Raw genomic sequence first — 22151 nt, forward strand, 5'->3', positions numbered from 1 at the left:
TCAGAGAAGCCTATGATAGCCTAGAACAACGTTTTTGTTGTATTACTAATTTGACTACTAATGTCTTTAAACCCTCCATATAGCCCACAAACCATTTTACATATTATTCTCAGGTTATTCTAAAACCATGTTCTGTTTAGAGAAACATTCCTAACTCTTTTACACAGGCACACTTTTATTTTCAAGGTTTTATTATGGGCATTTTATTCCTTGAGATGGGAGAGTTGATGGAGTTAGAAATTGGCCATAATGACATGCAAGGTTTGAACCGGTGCTGCCTGCTTGGAGGACTACAGTATAGCCTCCATACATGGGGTGTGCACATAGGCTAGGCGCCCCCAGATAAATATATTTGGATCATTTCATGTTGTTATTCTATTGACCTTTTTACTCAATTTTGAATACTGTAGTAACTCTTTCAGTAACATTTTTTAACCAACAGCTTCACATTTTGCTTAAAAAGCACTTTATGTTGCATAACTTTATTTTGAAAAGTTCTAAATAAATGAAAAGTTTCTTTTAATTTTTTACATTATTATCTTATCAGTACAAGCTCAAGTTATACTGTATATGGACTATTTCCTTTAATGGCAATGACTTGTTTCATCACCCAACACAGTTTTAGTATATTAGACAGGAAGTGAAGCGACTGTAAGACAGAAAGAGATGGGCTTAAAAAATGGGGCAGGAAATTCCTCTTTTAAATAATACTGACACACTGTATGTGAGGTCAGAAGTTGCAGATTGAAGCTACACTTAATGTCTCCCACTTTAAAGTTGTCACACACAGTCAACACCCTCATCCAGCTGCCGCAAGCATGTTGGTTAGTTATAAATGTTTTGTATAAATATAGACACAGTAGTAGTCACCTAATCATTTGTTTTTCAGTGACATTCAGGATGTGTTTACTGCACGCTGTGGCTGCTTGTTTCTGCACAGAGGTTTTGTATCCTGTCCCAGCTGCCGTCAGCCACAGTAATGTGTCAACGCTACGAACCTAACCTTTGACTCATTTTAACTTTCACTTTGTTCGCACAGTTTCAGATGTCTTTCACAAATCCGAGAATACATTTGAAAAAGAGAAAAACACAGTCTGCCTTTTAAGTTGGTTTCATGTGAATTGATATTTCTTATTAAAACAGAAACCAACACATATTTTCTGATAAGGCCTAAACACTATGGCATCTCCAGGAATATTAGATCAGGTCATTTTCCTTTGTCGTTGCAAATGTGTTAAGTGAACTAAACAACAGGTGACTGCACTATTAATTTACCCTGTGTAAAGTAATACTCAGTTTGACCAATAGATGGAGCTAGAGTCATTGTCAGAAGAGACTTCTCTGTCTCTGACTAAATCCTAGATGGAGTTCATAGATCAGATACAGCTCTAATGGTTTTATTAGAGCTCACGGGCCAGTTAAAATAATGTCTTTGATTTAAGATGAAATGAACTCTTCTCATGGGAATACAGAGAAAATGACATGTTTTTTTACATGATGTATAGATGTATTTTGCACTTTATCAGATTAGATAGATGATAGATAGATAGATAGATAGATAGATAGATAGATAGATAGATAGATAGATAGATAGATAGATAGATAGATAGATAGATAGATAGATAGATAGATAGAAAAGGTTAGCCTATATTATAGACACGAGACAAAGGTTGTCTAAATTTAAAAAAAAACCATCTTCCTCAGATTTTGAAAGAGCCATTTAAACGGTATGAAGGAGTTAGCATGCTAGTTTTGGGATTGAATAAACATCCTATATTGAGTGCCTAAGCCTTCTATTGTTTGTTGTTCCTGGATTGCATAAGTAGCTTATTATTATTACTTCTATTATTTCTTACGTTTCTCGGTCTTCATGTTGCAGAGTTAAATACAATAAAAGTAAGAAAGTTGTATGCCCATGCCCAAATACCTTTTAAGTCAAACACTTTGTGTCAAGCTACATATTGTATAGGCTATGTATTTTTTTTTAGATTAAAAAAAAACATGTCTTGTGCTTTATTTTGAAAGATGTGACAGGAAACGGCTCTGTGGTCGCTCTCTGACAGGTGTGTCAGTGAGTCTCAGTTCACCGGTGGATCAGAGCAGCGCATCACTGCTCAGAGCATGTAGACAAAAGTCAGTCAGACTGTGGAGTTTGAAATTTGTCTGTCAAGTGAAGTCTTCTTCTCTGGAAACAAATTCAGAAGTACTCTGCGTCTCTGAACTAGTTTGGAGCTCAATGACAAGCAGACACTGACACGGAGACACTCAGTGATACTCGGGGCACGATGGAGGGCACTAAGGGATTACTTCGCTGTAAGATCGTGGTGGTTGGAGATGCGCAGTGTGGAAAGACGGCTCTCCTGCACGTTTTTGCGAAGGACTCGTACCCGGAGGTAAGACAGACTCGTTTATTAATAAAAAAAAAATAACAACAACACATGAATGATGACTGCAGTACAAGTGCGCAAAGTCCCTGAAACCAAACCGCGTGATAGTGTCTCCATCCAGAATAACATTTAGTCCTCAGAGAAACTTCAAACCCTGCTTATTGCCATTGTTTTATAACTAAGTTATAACAGAAACGACGTTTATTTTTAATTCTATGTAGGCTATGTGTTTTCCCTTATTAATGACCTATAGGCTACTGTGGACACTCTCCCATATGACGCCAAACTGTGTTTAATTTTAACAGGTGTATGTCTTTGTTCGTCATATAAATAGTTTTGCTTGTCTTATGGTGATAGTCTATATTTTTTTAAAGGCTGGCTACTCATATTTTTTTAAATCCTGCGAAAATCTGCGCAAAACAGATGTTTGAGCGCGACGCACAAAAGCGCACAGAGCTGTTGGAGCAGTGTGGTCGGATATGTCGCTGACAGCTATTGTGCCAATAATCAACTTCTGTTTCCAACATGTTTTTTTAGATCGGGCATTAAAAACAAACAAACTGAAGAATCAAAGAAAACAAACTTCTTTTTTTTTTAGAGTCTGAACATTCGGATTAATTAAAATAAAATAATCCATGAAATCCCTGTGATGGTTCCGTCTGATGACTGTAAACTTTCAATATATGAGCAGTAGGCCACATGGAGATGTGAGTTATTTGCAGATATAAACTAAACATTTACAATCAGTAAATTGTGTGTTGTATGAGGAAGTAAGAAACATGTGACTGAATTATCCTCCTTATAGAAGTTAATGTCTAAATCAAATTCTCCAACTGTCAAGATAATGAAGTCAGAGCTTGTCAGCCCACATAGCAATTATTGGAAATAGGTCAGAGCTCAACATTGGCCTCATCTACTTTTCACACAGTCTCTTGTGCCTCTGAGATTTATGAGTTAAAGATGCTTGAAATATACTAATTGTCTTTGTATTATCTTTTCTTGGATTGAATCTTACATCGTACACAACCCTCCTTCACTTTCATCTCATTTGAGCTGCCTATGTGTGATTGCAGAACTATGTTCCCACGGTGTTTGAGAACTACACAGCCAGCTTCGAGATCGACAAACAGAGGATCGAGCTCAACATGTGGGACACTTCAGGTGAGACGTGCTGGTGGTTTAGTTTCTTTCCTGGCATGGTTAGATTATTAAACCGATGTGATGAGGAGCTGAGAAAGTTACTTGAGGCCCTCCAGATTGGCAAGCAGATGTATCCTCAGAGCGTTCAACAACATCCAGGCTGCGGGCCAAAAATATTAGCAACCAATGCTGAAATGTGTCAATGCAATCTGTTGGGAGTACTATATGTTTATAACCTATTTAATTCTGTTTGAGATGCAACATTTGAACACACACAGAGCTTGTGTGCTCGTCCAGTTTGTGTACTTCTCCTGTCATCACTTTCACACTTTGTGTGTTGTTGAGAGCGGCCACTTAAAGAGCCGTATCAGCTCTGTGAGAGGATAAACAACTCGTCAGTCAACAGTTGCCTTCAAACATTTTGTCTGTTTGATATATTCAGTTCCTTTTTAGCTGTGTCATTGTACGCGGCACCAATGCAGGAGCAACGGCACGGCGAGCTTTTAACCCACCCTATAATGATCAGGTCACCAAAACCCAAGTAAAGCAGATTCCCACACAAACACACAGTTATTCCCACTCTGTTAGATTGTCACATGAATGGAGGGGCTGAGAACTCAACTGCTGTCAACTTGTTTAAAGTTCCCATCTTATTTAGGTTAAAAGTAATTAATGTTCATTACTTGTTCAGTGCAGGAAGACAAATAAACCTTTGGGGTCTCCTCTTCTGCAAAACAAGTAAAATAGGTATTTAAATTCAGTAAAGCATTGTGAAAATCCATTTCCCTTCAAATGTGTGAGAATCTCTTGCCATGCTTTTTGCATTAGCTAGCCTGTTACATTTTATGTACTTTAAAATGTACTTTATTAATGTAGAAAGAAGCGCCACTGGACTTCACACTTTGTCAAACAAAAGCAGAAAAAGGACCAATAGACTTAAAATATGTAGAGATGTCAGACTGGAGGCTGCCACCCCAAGCAGTCGAAGGTACAGTGCTTCTGCAGTGCAACCAGCAATCAGTCCCAATTCCACTTGACCTGTACTGGGACTTGAACCGACGACCATCTGGTTCCCAACCCAAGTCTCTACAGACTGATCTACTGCAACGCTTCTTGTTTGATGCAACTGTCAAAAGAGACTGAGAAGACGTTCAAACATACCAAAAAAATGTGTTCTTTGATAAACTGTATGAGTCCGGTTGACAGCATGTACTCACAGAAACCTCTGATAAACATGTGACTAACAGGTAAAACAGGAGACTCATTCAGGTCTATGCAGAAGTTTCATATAGCGCTGAATTGAGAAAAAAAAAAAAAAAAAAAAAAAAAAAGGAACGCATGGTCAAAGCCATATATGTTGTCGCCAAAATTCTTATTCAGGTACGACTAACTATCTGCATACGTGTCTTTAATACAGATTTAAATAGCATGCGACAAAGCATTTGTGTTGTTACAAATAATACATGAATGAATTTTGATTGCAGATCTATTTGTCCACTCACAGGTGTGAAAGGAGCACCTTTTCAAAGCCATAGAGTTGACTCATTTTCGGGCTTGCAAACTTTTGTGCTCAGCATTTTAAAGAAGAGACAGAGCGTCTGTCGAACTGTCAGATTCTTTCAGTCCCTGCACACAAGTAAACTTTCTGTATTTGTAAGCCTTCAGCCCCTTTCACATTTCATCTCCACTTACATAACAACACCTTCAAACTTGTTCTCAGACGGCCGCAGAGAGAATAGCTTTTAATGTGCTGCGTTAGCCTCCACCCATGTAGACACACAGAAAGACCAGCTAGACAAGCTGCAGCTGCAGGAGCTGGTGTTGCTTGTTGGCTCGCGCTGGGTGAGGTCACTCCACTGTGTTTGAACAACACCCTCTGAAATTGTGTGTTGTCGCTCTCTCTCACACACACACCTTTTATTTCCTCAATGAGCTGTGTGATGGATCACAATCATACTAAAATGATGCTTAAACTGTAATTCACTCAACCGCCCAAAAACACACGATTCATCATCGCAATGGGAGCATTCAGGACTTAATTATGTCATATCAAAGGCATCTTTTGCAACAATAGAGGACACAGCACTCCTAGGTGTGTATGTGTGCACATAAATGAACAAGATGTTAATCATCTTCGATTAATGTATTTGACAAAAATCCCTTCCTTACTGAGCCCGATGCTCAGGAAATCATAAAAAAGGGTTTATGGGAGTATAAACGCCAGCCGAGGGGTGTTTTACAACCTGGCAGACCAAATACTGGAATTATGAATGGCTTTTTACTGATTTATGAAGCAATCATTACTCATTCATGAGTGTCTCTATAACACTTTACCATAACATCTTATAGTAAGCCGAATAGTGCTGGAAGTAAAAAAAATAAAAAAAATAAAAAGATACCACTCTCATCTCTGCAAATAAATAACTTAGCTTAGCATAATGCAGCGTGCCAGGCTTTGTCAAAAAGTTGCAATGCCTGCCTAACTGCTGCTTTAAAGTTCTCTCATGGACATAGTTTATGTTTGATGTGCAGTGTGAGACGTGTGGAATTCACTGCAGCTGGGTGAAGAAAATAGTTTGGCTTAAAATCTGCTGATCCGTTGATTTAACACGCTGTCACGTAAATGGTCAACAACATGCTAATACAATCTGTGAGCTTTAATGTGTCTTCAAATAGACATAGACTTGAGTTGCCACCGCAACATAAAAAGACGCAGCAAGGACTTTTTTCGCAACTCTGAAAGACACCCTGAGCAACAAATTCACGCCAATCACGTCAGTTCTCCGTGCAAGTCAAAGTTTCTGGTGAGTTCAGTCAGATTAACAGAAACATGAAAAACATCTGAAGATAAATGGATACACTTTCTCTGCTTAGCCGCGAACATACGTTGTCCCTTATGGACTTAAGTTTCCCAACATTGTCACTGACAAGCTGTTTATGTTGTCAAGCTTCCCTCACTTGTATACAGTTTTAGTGAATAAACAATGGTTTTATCATTTGCCAGGCTAGACCCCACAAAAGTCTAAACCCTTTCTTTAATTGGATGTCAGTCCAAAAACAGTCTTTTAATGATGCACACATTATGACAGACGACCCGAGCCTGACCTGAGCTGGTTCACTCTCGCTCTCCATAAGCTCAGAGGAGAAGGGTGCGTTGCCTTACAGCGTCCCTGCAAGCTATTCTTGGTCGGTGTCAGGAGACGGGTGCATTGGCACCTACATCAGTATTACCACAAGTCCCCCTGGTACCTGACTCCTCTTCCTAATGACTGAAGGGGGGGGGGGGGGGGGGGGGGGGGCGACAGTCAGTTGGAGTGAATATAAGGGTGTCTTTTTATGCGTGCTGTGACAGTTGCCATACTACCTTTGAGTATTCAACTTATGTTCATACTTTTTTTTTAATGCAATCACCAATTTCTTTGAGTAAGTACATGCTGATTTTTTGTTTGTGCGTGGTGTGTGTGTGTGTGTGTGTGTGTGTGTGTGTGTGTGTGTGTGTGTGCTGTATTCACATGCATGTGCAGGCATGGATAACAGCCAGGGAAATGTTTGTTGGCACTAGGTTTGTCTGTGTCTGTGTTTTGGTGCATGGCATGCCAGTTTGTGCACTTTGCATGACAGCAGGTAAACACAACGAGAGGAAGTTGAACAAGCATTAAAAAGAAATCCTTTTTTTCTTTTCTCCATTGCCAAGTATCATAACAATGAGCGTTTGAGTGTACAAAAAGTATAACAGCAAGCTAAAACAAGCTGATAGGTGCAGAGATGGATGAGTTAATTAATTTAGCTGAGAATTCTGGATTTATAATGCAGGCAGAGTACCCACTGAAGGTCAAGTTAATTCTGCAAGTGGCATTTAACGAAACAGTTTTGTTGTGAGTGGCTTCAAACTACCTAAGGACGTAGATGATAAAGAATATAAACTTGCAGCAGAATTGAAGCTGTAAGACCAGAGCTCCTGTGTGGCTGGTAGATAAGAGGAGAAGAAGCTGAGTGTGGCTCCGTCTTACAGAGAGGAGGGTTTGTTCGTCGAGGTGCCAGAAACATGCCTCCGAGCTGCCCTCTGATTGTGCAGAAACAAACAGTGGATTTAATTAATCAGGCACTTGCTGTGTGACCAAACACTTGCCCCTTGTCTGCTTCATTCTATATCTCACTACACCACCCACCGCCTCACCAACCTCGCTTGCTTGTTTTCACACTCCCTGCCTTGTAGGTTAAACTCTTTTTTTTTTTCCCCTCAACCTGCCAAACAAAATTCCCCCCCGGGCCTTCTTTCTTCTGTTTACATCTCTGCTAGCCTTCATTTTCTTCCCAATCTCTCCACCATCTTAATCTCTTTCCTTTTTTTGTCTTTCATGCCGTGTTGTGTGTGACACCGAGTTAAGATTAAGATCACAACAACAGGAGTCAAGCCGAGATTCAAAGTGCATTCCCAGCCTTGGAAACAGCAGTTGACAGAAAATGCCTCACCTCAAGGTCCATTCAGACGCTGTTACGGGGCTGCTTTGATCATGTCACACAATGTTTCTCTGCAGATAACGTTTGCACAACTGCCACCGAATTTTAATTTGTTCAAATGTCAACTTCTCTCTGCAGTTCAAAGTAAAAGTCTACAAGTCTCACATTGAGATTCATACCGTTGAAGTTAGTCACTTTTGCCAGTTAAGGTAACACAAAGGGTATGAACTTTGGTATGATGTTGACCAGTGGCAACATCCCTGGGAAAAAAATCAAATCAGGGTACAGTTTTCCTTCACCTAGCAGTGGTTCAAAAGAGGCAAGGCTGAGTTATTAGACGGATAAAGTTGCTGTTTATTTCCCAAGTATCGGTCAGAACAACCCCCTTTTTTTTGTTCCTTAAATACTTGCCAATGGTAATGGCCAGAAACATACCAGCATTTATTGCATACTTATCACCATTCTTCTTGCACATGAAAGAATGAAACAGATATTCTTCAAGGTTGGGCTTTGGTTCATGTTGATTAAATATTCTGGAGAGTCCAGTTAACATTGACTTTTTAATGGCTATTTTAATAAGAGGGAACAATAATGGGCTAAAGAGCCATGTGACAAAAAATGTCTGGAACCCCTTTCCTCTGCTGGATGCTTTGTCATTTCAATGTATTAGTTAGCAAGCAGTCAGCAAGTTAAAAAAAAATCAAATAAAAATAGGGCACGGCAGCTTGGGATTTTTGGGGTCGACATCAATATTGGTGACGGGAAAAAAGCAATAAATGTATATCAGCTAATATGTTTCTTAGATCTATGTTTGATCTGTGAAGAGAGATTCAAATTGACACATTTATTGCATTGATCCCTCAAATGCAGGTATCAAACATTAGTGAAAAAGATATGATCAAATCTCTAATGAGTCATGTGGAGCCATCTTGCTGAGACCTGTCATCTCGCTAGTGTTTCACTGATTTGCATTTATGATGCTTCAGCATTGAAGTTAACACTCTGCCAAGGCCTTGTAATCAGTCTGAGGAATCACGAGTTTGTCTCACCTCATTGTTCAGTCAGACATCGTGTTCATGTTAGCCAAATCTGTTTGGGATGTTGCCAACAACCTATTAATTACAAGAGTTATATTCATCCTAGTGTTGTCCTTTTCAGTTCCCACCAAGGCCACAGTCGAGGTTGCAACACAGATCTATGAACATCAACAACTGGACCCTCCAAGAAAGCATCCAGTCATTCAAAAGAGAATTGCTCCATTTGTGCATAAGCCAAAAAAGATATTTTCTTCCTTTCTGGTTTGCCTTTGCATTTTGCGAGACACTTCACTGTGCACATTTTCTCTTTTGCCCTTTCAGAGTAATCCAGCCTGACTATGGCAATATGAACAGCTTTTTTTTTTTTTTTTTTTTTACTCCGGTTCAGGGACGTTTTGAAAATATGTCACATTTATAGTTTATGGTGTTTTATGTACACGTTTTTATTTCATTCTATATATGCTTTATGTTGTCTATTTTATATCAGAATTTATTGAGAAACAGTTTTAAATGAAATGTGCTCATAACAAATGGATAGGATAATTAGAAAAATACTCTTTTATAATAAGCTTCTTCTATTTGAATGTGCACTGGACCTTATAGAGTCATTAAAAGGCAATTGTACGCTCAAGCAACACCATAAAACACAAACAAATTAGTCTTCAATTGGGAACAGTGTTGATTATGATGTTACGGCAGTGTGAAGCCAGAAAATAGCAAGGGAAGTTTGATCTAAGAATGACTCAAATAACAATAACTTGTAAAATCTGATGCCAGCAGACCTCATGTGCTTTAACAAAGTTTTACTGTCTTGATTTGCCAATCTCTGCACTTTTTCTCTTCCTCGCTTTAATTTCATTCAGTCTTTTTCTTATAACTACTCTGGCTACCTCACCAAGTCTCTTCTCCTTTTTTAAGTTTCCAGCAATTCAAGGTCATGAGCCTCCATGTACCGGGGCACTGCCCTCTCAGCACTCTTGCACTTTATTAGCTTACCTTGCGTTTTCTTTGTCCATCTCTCTATCCGTCTTCATGTCTCTCCATAACTACTTTCTAAGTCTGTTTTTTTTTTCATTTTCTCCAGAAAGCCTCTGCTGCCTTCAACCTTTAGTCAGTGTGTCCTGTCAGTTCAGAAACCACACGGGAATCACTCTAATCTTATTTTAAATAATACTTGATTTGTGCTGAGTCTAATTGTTCTGCTGACCTAACTGTAATATATCAAACAATGATCTTTATCTAGCACGTATACAAGGCCATGTTCACATGAAGGCTATTTCCCTCTGAAATCGAACTAAAAGTGTGAGAAGCTCAAATGCTGAAGTGATATTGCACAGCTGTGTTCCAGGTTCCAAGTCAAGTAATTTTAGGAAACTTGACAACTTATCATTTTACAACTTCTATGTTGATCTGCACATAAACAATGAAAAGTAAAAATCTAGAGAGCAACTAAAAGCTAAAACACCACATTTGATAGGCTACCAGCTATCAACAGCTGCTGATATTAGTTTCAGCTACTTGCTAGCTAGTTAGCGATAGTGAGCCAACAACGGCTTAAGAATTGCTTTGTCAGGATTACACAGTGTTACACATACAGAAATGTGTAAAGTCCTTGCTAACATAAAATGAGCTAAGAATTTAATTTCTTTCAATGGTAACCTGTAAAATGGCTAAAAGCTAACAGAGTTTTAATCTAATGGTATTGTATTGTGGAGCTATTTATATTGTTCAGGAGAATATGGTTAAATCCTAACATTAAAAAAGGCATCTGCTTCATTATTAACCAATTTGCCAATGTAAGACTTCAAAAGGTCATACATTGAATTAATGCTTAGACTGTAGGGGTGACCTTTTCATTCTTAATGACTCATTTAATGCTGATTATGAATATGCCCTAGAATCGCATTTTTTTCTCGAGAAGCCGATGTAATTACATATCAACTAATAATATTAAACCTGTCACTTAAACCGACTTTGTCCTCTTTACCCTTCTGTTCTTTATGAGTAGGCATGTGATTGACTTGTCAAGCTGGAGAGCCTAGAGGGGGAGCTTTATGTGCATATCAAATTGTACAATAAAACAATCAAACGCATTTAAATGTGGGTGAAGGCAGCCAAAGAGCAAGGTTATTTCTGAAAGGATCAAGACCGTCTAGTGTACAGATTTTATGGCAGTATTGAAGTCAAGTTGTGAGAGGGTGAAGTGCAGTTTACTTTTTGAATGTAAAACATAACAAATGAAAACAATAAGCTAGAGGACAGCTTCCAGACAATGGTGTTAGTCACCGCTTCATCATTTGAGTGCTGGACCACTCACCAAGCTACTGTGACTAGAAATAGGAACAGGCTAAGTGGTTTTCTGTCTGCCTGATATGGAAATGGAAATGTCAATGAACACATTTTACAGGTTTTACAGTAGTTGTATTATCTAGGCAAATGTGTAGGCTGGCACGCTGTTGCATCACAGCAAGGAGGTTCCTGGTTTGAATCCCTGTCAGACAGGAACCTCTCTGTGTGGAGTTTGCATGTTCTCCCCGTGCATCTGGGGTTCCCTCTGGGTACTCTGGCTTCCTCCCACAGTCCAAACACATGCTCGTTTAGGTTACTTGGTGACTCTTAATTTTTCTTAATTTCCCGTCAGCGTGAATGTGAGTGTGGCTGATTTGTCTGTCTCTATATGCCAGCCCTGTGATTGACTGGCAAACAGTCCAGCGTGTACCCCGCCTCTCGCCCACTGACAGCTGGTATCAGCTCCAACCCCCTGCGACCCTGAATGGGAAAAGCAGTAAAGATAATGGATGGATGGGGGTTTATACTTTTTTGAGCTGCTCTAATTTGTAAACAATAAAATGATCTTTTATTGCACATTAAAAGATAAATTAAACTGGTTTATTGTCTTAATTCCACTAAAGCCCATTATTTTAACTTTTGTCATAAGTTACACTGTTTAATAAGAAAGTCAGTAACACGTTTCTTGTGTTGTATTTTCTGGTCCTCTTTTTGGATCTAGCCTCTCACTTGGCTTGGAGACCTGTGTTTAGTGGTCTGTTGTCACTGACACGGGAGTTTAATTGTTGACTGCTGCTGTGACTAGAAGTAAGAACAATACCATTGTCAGTCATCATGCCTATATATTGCAAGTGCATATTAGGGTTGCTTCAAAGTAAAGTCATTTCACTAGAATTCCAAATTATTTTCCCCCTCTGCATCGCTGACTACAAAGAGCAGTTGTTGTGGCCTGCCGCATTTCCCATTACGAAAACACATACCTCAAAAATATGCAGGTTTCACAGCTGAGCATGTGAAAGTGAGATGCAAGAGTTAATAAGAAAACAGGATCGACCTGCGGAGTCACACCTTGAAACAGTGAAGGAACCTTTTGAGGTTTGCTTCCTTGAACTCTGTTCCCCAGGCAGCTTCCTGTTCAGAGGAATGCCACTTCTGATATTTTCTCAAGGGCTAGAAGTCAATAAGAAAAACACAGGTGCTCTTTCTGCCACAAACTGCCCAGGCCAACTGGCATTGCAATTCATTAAAGTTTTATGACAGCAATAAGAAACAACTGCTTGTAAGCAGCAATGTGAAACTGATTTCTAGTAATTTATCACGTTACGTTAGCAAACAACAACAGTGCAGCACTGGGAGGGAACTATTCAAAGATACAGTGAATAAAGCAGTACCACATTATGTATATCCCATCTTTTCTATGGACGTAGCAGGTCAAAGGGGCTTCTGCTTTTGTTCACTTAGCTAGCTTGTTTGTAGATGTTCTGCTCATTCTTGGGTTAGAGTTTACTCTACCAGTCTGAACTTATTAAAGCAGGTTCAAGATAAGACTCATTCTCCCCAATGCTTTTTGGCCAACATATCAAACAGTATTTATTCTTAGATAAATTTGTTGTGAATACATGTTATGTGAATAACTGTCCAACCATGAAATAAAAGACAGTTTACTGCCATACGCTCTCTGAACAAGTCCATAGAAAAATAAAACATTCATATCACATTAATATAGACCCACACAGTAATGAACCAACAATTTGGCTTGAAAAAAAAAAAAAAAATTGGTTTGAAACATCTCCACATCCATCCATCCATCCCAAGCTGACTGAGTCAGTGGTTGAGATTGCTTCAACAATCCATCATTCATTCATGAGCAGCTTTTATGACCCCAATTACTGTACATGTTGGCTGCTGGAAAAGCACAGTGAGTATCCATGTGAGTGGCACCTGGCTCCTTGACAGAAACAAAGTGAGAAAATAGCTTGATGTGCTGAGCTGCTCGGGAGGCGTTTTGGAGAGGAGTACGGAGAGCAAGGGGACCTGGTTTCTAGGCCCAGTGCTGATGTTGTTTTTTACCTAGCATGTGCAAGGTTGTGCATGTTTGAGTAAGCTTGTGAGTAAGTGCTCAGAGATCATAGAAGAGGATGAGTTCAAAGCATGAAGATACAGGAGACAGGACATTGTGTTGGGGTTTGGGTTTTAAGTGCTCAGAGTCATGCATGGGAGAAAACAGGTTTAGTTCAGGCTTAAAAAGTGTCAGTGAGGTTTGTATAGATCAAGCCTGTGTCTCATCCTGCTCTGATTCTCTTCTGCTCAACCAGACCATTAGACGACCAGGGGCACAATGAAAATCAATGGTCTAGATGCGTCTACACTCACTTTCCCAGGAGACAAATGGTCCATCTCTTAGATAGTAGTGGATGTGTAACTGAGCAGCCTGTCGAATGGAGTCGACTAGTCTGAGTGAACAGAGGCAAACGTTTTGGATTACTATCCAAAACACTAATGCCTTTAAATCAATGTTATCCTAATTGTAAGGTTGTCAGCTTAATTATTAAACAAAAAAAGAAATTCAGCCTCCCCCTATCTGTGTACTGAGATTCAGGAACATACACTGAATTGTGGTATACTTAAGTTCAAATTCAATATTTCTTTATAGCCCTGATATCCCCAATAGTAAGCAGCAAATGCATGTTAAATAATACAGCAGCTATGCCCGTAACAAGGGCTCATCATTTAAGACTCTGTGATCTGGCTACAGGGAAGTTCAGAATTGATTTTAGGATTCTTCTCATCACTTAAAAGGCACTTATTGGCCTTGGCATCTGCTTACATTTACCGAATGACTAAACCCTTATATGATTGAGCGACCACTGAGGTCATCAAATGACAGCCTAATGACTACCGGTATACACAATGTCGAACTTCAACAAAAATCGCAGTTTTTTTATATGATTGCAACCAGAATGAAGAACATCATCCACCAGCAGCGAAATCAGTTAAATGTTTGAAAAATCTAAAAACCCCACTTCTTTAAGCTGTCTTATTTTTCACGTCAAAGTTAGATACATAGTGATTTGTTTCTGTTGTTTGCTTTTTAAGGCTGTACATTGATTTGTATTTTTCAGGTTAATGAATTTTTGAATGGCTGTCGAATGTATTCCTCCTGTTTGTGTTGCTTGTTATTTCTTTCATGATTTCTGTGAATCATTTTACCACATCAACAAAATTATTATGGACTGAAAAACAGATGCATAAACTTTAAATTATTGCCAGGCTATATTGAGACACTTGTCATGTTTCAGTGGTTTGAAACCTCCCAGCTCAGTTGCTCCATTGTGTGAAAACATTTGTTGTGCATTTTGTTCAGACACAGTAACACACTCAAGAGGTCTATCCCTCCACTTAAGAACCTCTCTATTGCTCATCTATAATTCAAGACATAGCTATGACCACTCAGTTCAACTACCAACACCTTCGCCATTACTTGAAGGATGGGAAGGCTGCACTATGGTGACCCTGTTTCTACTGTATAGTTTTATACTGTAATAGGCTCTGTAGTGAAGCCAGAAATGTGTAGACTTTTTATTTTTATTTTCTCTTCTGCAATAAGCTAAGTGTCAGAAGCTGGATGTTTCAAACATGTTCATTTACTCAGCGCTCTTCTTTGCTTTACATATTGAAAGTACATTAAAGTATATACGGGAAATATTACAAGATAAAATAACTTATCTGATAGCCCTTATAGCTAATGTTAGCATTATTCACTTCCTAGTTAACGGTACTATTTGTAAGTATTTGTATGTTCCAGCAAAACATTTGGACAAACATAAAGTGAGCCATCAAATTTGTTGCTTTACCCTTGATTTTGACTCAGTGTTCTGATGTTCTTCAACTGTCCATCGTTTCATTCAGTTGCTCACGAAAGCAAAAGACTATCTAGAACGCAGCAGAAAGACTTGTTAAAAGCGATTAGTTTGACTCCTATTCTAAAAAGGCTGTAGTGTCAACTATAAAAACATGTGTTCCTCAAAAGACACAATCCATGGACCAAGAGCTCATGTGTTTTCTGTATATGGGGCTGTCCACAAAAACATAAGGCTGCTTAGACAGCATTCACCCACTCGCAACAGGAGCTGGGAGGTTTAATGTGGAGGGGGAGATGCCCAGATGTCACTCTGTCATTAAGATTAAGGATTCTTGAAGGATTACTGCTGATTTCAGACAAAACTCTGCACACTGGCAGTTTTCTCCTTCTGTGTCCATTAAATGAGAAACACATTTGAACATCATGTAGATATTTCACTTCAGTTTGGTATTCATGTATTAGCCCTAGAATTACAGGAAGTCCAACTAAAAGAATGGAAGTAAGCTGTAGACAAGTGATATTAGGCACTTTGGGTTTAGCCATTTCGTGATTGGCTTCTACGACAGTACAAGACTGAACCACCTGTCATAATAAACGCTATATAGAGAGATATTCACGCATGTGTGTGGTAATCGCTTGTCACATTGTTGACAAGCAGATCGTGGAAACAAGTAGTCACTCCTTGATGTTATTGGCATCACCACCATCACTTAGTCCTCCAAAGTGCTACTTAGACTTTTGTTTTGTATTAAAGCAGAGGAGTACACATGACAGCAAGAATAGGGCTTTTTAGTTAGACGAATCCACGACTCATGAACGTCTATGTGCCTGAAAACAGCACCTGTCTACCTGAGCTCTGTGAGCTCGCTTAAATTAATTCGGTTGCCCATTTAGAGCTGCAGTTGGAAAGATCAAATATTGAAGTACTGTATATAGAATACCTCTAGCATAAAATCATAGCCAATGAAAAAGAATTAGTATCTCCTTTAACATCATTGCATGGAAAACAAAAGGTGGAAAAAAAAATAAGCTGAACCTCCAAAAAATGTTGCCTAAATAAACTTGAGATGTTTAACTGTCCATCTTTACGTTGCAACTTGCCAATACATCATGCAGAGTCTCTGTTTTGTTAAACTCGTCACCTTGTTTTTTGGCTTCAAATCTCAATCTAATCTTTAAACAAATCTTCTGTAGAATTGGTAGCACTTAAAGGTTTCTAATTTCCTCAGCTTAACCAGTTTCATTTTATGTAAAAAAAAAAAAAAACCCTGAAGGAACAAATTGCGCAACTTTTTTAGAAATAGATTAGACCATCTATCTGGCCTCGTTGGGGAGTATTTTGAATGAAATTGCAAACAAAAACATGTAACGCATAAGACATTTCCAGCTGGAATTGCTTTGAAGTCAGTCGTGATTCTGTACAGGTGAGACATGACACCTTGTTAGCTCTGCAGGGTGTCTCAAATTGTCTTTTCTGTCAGCGTGTATTTGTTTGTGTCCAAGCTGCCATTGTTCAAATCCAAAGTCATACAGGCTGATTTCCCTTCTTTATTTCCCAGACAGTCAGGTTGTCACCACATCGCACACACAATGAGCTCCAAGCAGAAGGTGGTGGAAAGAAATATGTGGTAGTCAATTGTATTGAAAGCTGCTGCTGCTTCATCTTTGGATGTGTTTAGGAAGTTTAGACCTGCACTCTTTCTCCAGAAGGGCATGACAAAAAGAAACGGGACAACACAAATGAATGAATATCTGAGTGTGATGCAAGACTAAAGATTGAGATGTCATAAGAGGGGATTAATGGTGATTGTCAGCGCAAAAATCTCAAGAAGTGTTTTTTTCTCCTTCTGAATCATGCCGAGCTGAGAAGAGTGAAAGATACGACAGGCAGTCTGATTGTCTCTTATCAGTCACTCTGCAGCTCTGAGCTTAACTAACCAAAGACACTTCCAAAAATATAACAATGAGTTTAGAGTTGATAAAAAAAGGGAGCTACTGTATCTCTGGAGCATTAAGAAAATCAATAACGACACATGGAGGATAATATCCCCCATTTTAATTGATCATTTAGAAAGCTGCCCATTGGGACTCATTAAATGTTACTTCTCATGAATCATTACTTCTGAGGTAAGGTTTGTTCATCTAATCCAGGAGAAAAAAGCTGAAGTGGAAAAACAAGACACTTTTTAAAGAGTTGATGACGTGTTATGTCTGACAGTCATGAAAACAGCATGTTTCCTTTGAAAGAGCTCAGACACTGAAGCCATTTTCGTGACCTTCTTAAAATACTCTGTTTTCTTCCATCATGTCGCCAAAAAAAAAAAGGAAATGCTAGGCAATGATACGTGCAGGACTTGATAACAATAACTTATTTGGATCATATACACACAGTTGTCCCCTCGTATTTTGTCTCACATAAAAAAAATAAAAAAATAAAAAAAATATATATATTTATGAGAGGACAGTATGTGACATAGATTAGAGATTTGTAACAAACGTCTGGCTTAATGTTGCAGGCGCTGACCCGTCAGCTCTTTGATAGATCGATATGATATGATACCAAATGATAAGATGCGATACTCTTTGTTGGCCCCTGAGGGAAATTCATCATGAACTGGAGTGCTGCACACAATTAGCTGCCTTTCACACAATAACCAATAAATAAGAACAATAGAAAAAAAAAAACAATGCACAAAAGAGAAACACAAAAGTGATGCTTACAGAATGCCATTTGAAAGCAGGAATACCTATACGCCCCCTGCTACGCCGAGCGTGCACTTTGTAATACACTGATGCGGAATGGTGAGTTGATTTCGTTATACCCCTGACCTGCTGTCTTCACGGGGGGAAAGACTGGCAATGTGATGATTGTGCTACCCATCGAGATGCACTGTTGCAGAACTACAATCTGTAAAGGGCTAATGGAAGCAGAAAACTACATTGTACAAAACAAGATAAAAAAAGATACACGCTGAGAACACCAAGAGCCTTTTGTGAAACCCAAACAAGAAATATTAAATACTAAAACTGAAAAAGGCATCTATGGATTGATCATTTTAATTATTGTTAATGAGATTCAGCAAACAGGAAACATCCAGCAGTTTCTGTGCCGAGCCCCTTAAATTCGATTGTTTGTTCTGCAGTATGCGATAGTAATCTGAAACGTTATGTGTTGCACTGTTGATCAGACAAAATCAAGCAATTGGAGATGTCACTTTTAGCTTTGGAAAATGTGTAAATGAACGCTATGCCAGTCCATTGACATTAAAAGAAGCATTGCTTTATGTTGTGTTGCTCAAATGGAAGGCTCTAAGATAAGAAGGACAGCAAATACCAACCTGTCCTCTCCTGTGGTGCAGCCTTATTTCTGCATTCATGTCTATAGCATCATGTTGTTAATCCTCACTTCAACACATCACTGTAAAGAACTCATCAGTTCTTAAACATATCTTTTCCACACCAGTCTTTCCTCTCTAAACTCAAGCACAACCTTTCTTCAGAAGCCTCTCACAAGTGGATTACAAAACACTACAAGGTTTAGACAGAACTTGCTTAGCAGTGGTTTTTTCTGTGTGCAAACAGACGTGAGAAGAAAGGAAACAGCTTTTTGTGAGTTTCAGACGTCACAGGCATGACAACCCCATGTGGAGTCACAGCATGGGGTTGCTTTTTTTGCAGCCTGCTCTGCGTCACTATGTCAAATACTGTACGGCAGCCTTTCAATTAACTGGCATTTGACATTTAGTATTTAAGTAAAAATTGAATTTATAGATTTTTTTTTTAAAAGACCTGTTTCATTGAAGTTTTTTTTTTTTTTTTAACAGAACTCTTCAATTTTACGCTCTGCACTTCTTGCTTTTTTGTATCCTAAATATATACTAAAAAAACAAGTTTCAAAGCAAGCTGTACAACCCCAAAATGCCACATTTCGCCCTTTGAGATATCTGAATACATGCAGTTATCTGAGTGGCTTTTTAAGTTTGTTCTTGAGGCTTTCATACAAGGACAGATGGGCTAAAATGTTTTTTTTTTTTTTTTTTTAAATGTGCGTGCGTGTGAACTGGTTCTTATTGTCGAGTAGGCCCTGCAGTTTTTCAGAATTTGATCCAAGTATGACTGATGTGTGTGTGTGTGTGTGTGTATGTGTTTGTGCTGTAGCAACAAGAGCAGGAAACTTCCCATGAGGGGCATCATACTACAGGTCCCCGGGAGGGTCAAAAAAGCCTACAGATCAATACACATTAGCTGCTGCTGGAGTGCTGAACATGGATTAGTTGACATCATGAAACCTTGAGGCTAGCTCTGCAGTCTGTGCGTGTGTGTGTGTGTGTTTGTGTGTGTGTGTGTGTGTGTGTGTTGGTTCTATCATAATTGGTCAAATAAGCCCTGCAGTTTTTCAGGATCTGAAGTATGACTAATGTATAGATGTCCTATACCTATAAGGCATTTAGTAAGTCAAACATACCTATTAAGATACACATGAATGTGAAATGTTTAAGTTTAGGTATCAGACTCTTTCTAGAAACAGAATATATTAATCACAAGATAGAACTGAGTCAGCATCAATTGAAGCATTGCAAGATTAGTTTTGATTTTGTGTGGCGCAACGAATGGAAGCAGGTCTGGTTGCCTTTCGCTCGCTTTTCATACTGTGGTGTACAAACTAAAAGAGCATGATACTTATTATTTATTTATTTATTTATTTGTGTTTGTTGCAAGGGAGTAACATTAGCATATTTGTATGTAAGAGAAGGAGAAGGAGGAGAATTCAAGTGCAAGGAGATTTCAGTCTCAGGAGAGTCTTGATGCTTGTTTATTCTGGCAGTGATAGGTTTAAAGAACAAGAGCAAGGAGAACCTGGCAAAAGAACAAACAGGTATGTAACTGCCAAAGAAGAAGCAACTAACTTTATTACACCTGAGAAAAGAAATCCATTAAAGTTGACTGACTGGATGCCAAATAAACAGCTCACATTGTCGCCCTAGTTGGGCAGGACAAAGCTAAGTGAAGTGGGCATACCACATATTTGCGACTGATCCCTAGTTAGGATGGCTGTTGGTCCAACTTTGTTATTCGACCTAACTTAATAATAATAATTAGGAATACTAACGTCTAAATATTAGACGAGTATGAGAGTGATCAAAATGAATTCTCGGCAAAGTATGTTAAAAATAGGAAGAGGACTCTGAAGAAAAAAAAAAGAAAGAAAAATATCAGTTTAACAAACCTGCCCCCATAGGTAGATACTGCTATGTGAATAATGTACTGGTTGGGGTCTTTGATTTGGTGACATTAGGCTCAGTCGTCCATCTCTAATAATGTCCAAATCACAGAAATGTTGGTGCAGAGCCATACATTCCAGCATTGTTAAAGACTAACACATTTTCTGTATTTGTTATTTCTGACCCAGTGGCAACTTCAGGTGTTTGGGTCAGAACATCATATTTGAATGAATTTTGTGAGAACTCTGCACCACTTCTTTTGAGAGTAGCTGACCAAAACACATGACTCTGCAGTCTATATCGCCCGGTGTACTTGCAAAAGCGCAAAGACAGCAGTTCTGCAATGACTTCTTTTACAGGGACTCATCCCATTGCACAGATTAGTCCAGCAATATTTCATAAACAGTTTTCCGTGCTTCAGGTGCGCTGAGATGAAGATATGGTGTTTTATAAAAAGGAAGAAAATGCAACACTTACACAACATGACAAAAAGAAAACAGTCAGTGACATCTAGAAAACAAAGAAATTGCTGTTTTATTCAGTATAGCAGAGAGCCTCATGGAACCCACTAAATTTTAAAGGAGGAACTTTTTAAAGGCTGGATTATCACAAATGTGAAGCTGAACTGCTGCTGTCTGTTCAATGATGGAAACCTGTGGCAGGTTTTTTTTAGTGACTTTCTAATCAAGTCAAGGTGCCATGCCCTTTTCTGAATTAATCATTCCAATTTGCAGCTGATGTTACGACTTGATCTGCACCTTGAAAAGGTCTAAGTGAGTGTGTGTGATGCCCAGAAGCAGGAAAAGGGATAGGAGTAAAATTGGTTGTGGCCTTTATTTTGACGTTCATGACCACAGAAACACGTGTGCAAGCATGTGTTCTGCTTTGGGGGACATATTTTTACACAACAGGATACATATGGCTGCTCTCTGTGGCAAGAAAAATACTATTATTAGATGTTTAAAATTCGTAGTTTGCCATAGACTTAGATGTGAAAAAAAATCTGAAACAAACTTTTAAATACAATGCAATTTATTGAATTTGTCGATATTAAAAGGTTCACATTACTTTACCCTGTCATCAAATTGTGATCCAGGATTTGTTCAGAAATATGACTAAGTCGTAATGTGCTAGTTGCAGTTACAACAGATAGAAGTAAGTAAAAAATATAAATGTAACAAACTGTTTTGTGGTAAATTCACAGTGGAATTGCAGTTGCAGTGTGTTTTGTTTCTGGGATATACTATTAATGAGTAGAGGAATATGCAGAGGCAGACTGGTGGTGACGTGCACAAAATAACTGAAATATAGAGCTGTAGAACTGGTTACTTCTGTATATGAATACACACGTCACTGAGACTATTTGTCCACTAACTGTGTCGACTGACAAGCTAACGGTCAAGTGCTAATGAAGGTTTTATATCAACTTTTATTAGGTTGAGTTTAAACCCTGACTGTCTTTAAATGTAACTGATTAAATAAAATGTAATTTATCTGAAGCCAGTGACCTTAAAACATTTATATTTTAAAAACTTATTTTCTTCAGATTTTTTTTCTTTTTCTTTCTGTGAGTTATGTAATGTGTTTCTTCAGTCCAATATGTGTTGTATGTGCTGCAGTATGTTTAATTCATTGGGGTTCTATGGGAGTTTTTCTGACAAACATGTTTTTTTGTGAAGTGGTCCAAAGCCTTGTGTGTGGTGACAAAAGCTTGCATAGTGTTGGAGACAAAGAGGGCAACCCAAAGGGAATG

General features: G+C 38.6%; 1 protein-coding gene across 2 annotated transcripts in view; it reads left to right on the top strand.

Annotated features, from left to right (window-relative positions):
* Positions 1-22151, top strand: part of LOC306817045 (rho-related GTP-binding protein RhoN-like) — a 31602-nt gene that overhangs the window by 1298 nt on the left and 8153 nt on the right. Inside the window, exons 2-4 of one of the 2 annotated variants that reach the window (XM_079333602.1) lie at positions 2026-2133; positions 2226-2393; positions 3461-3548. In XM_079333602.1, coding sequence (XP_079189728.1) covers positions 2286-2393; positions 3461-3548 — 196 coding nt within the window. In that variant the 5' untranslated portion in view covers positions 2026-2133; positions 2226-2285. Of the gene's footprint in view, positions 1-2025; positions 2394-3460; positions 3549-22151 lie in introns of both variants that reach the window. The other variant, XM_079333601.1, reaches the window with a different exon arrangement.

The sequence above is a fragment of the Symphodus melops genome (genome assembly GCF_947650265.1).
Source record: "Symphodus melops genome assembly, chromosome: 21".
Classification (NCBI taxonomy): Eukaryota; Metazoa; Chordata; class Actinopteri; order Labriformes; family Labridae; genus Symphodus; species Symphodus melops.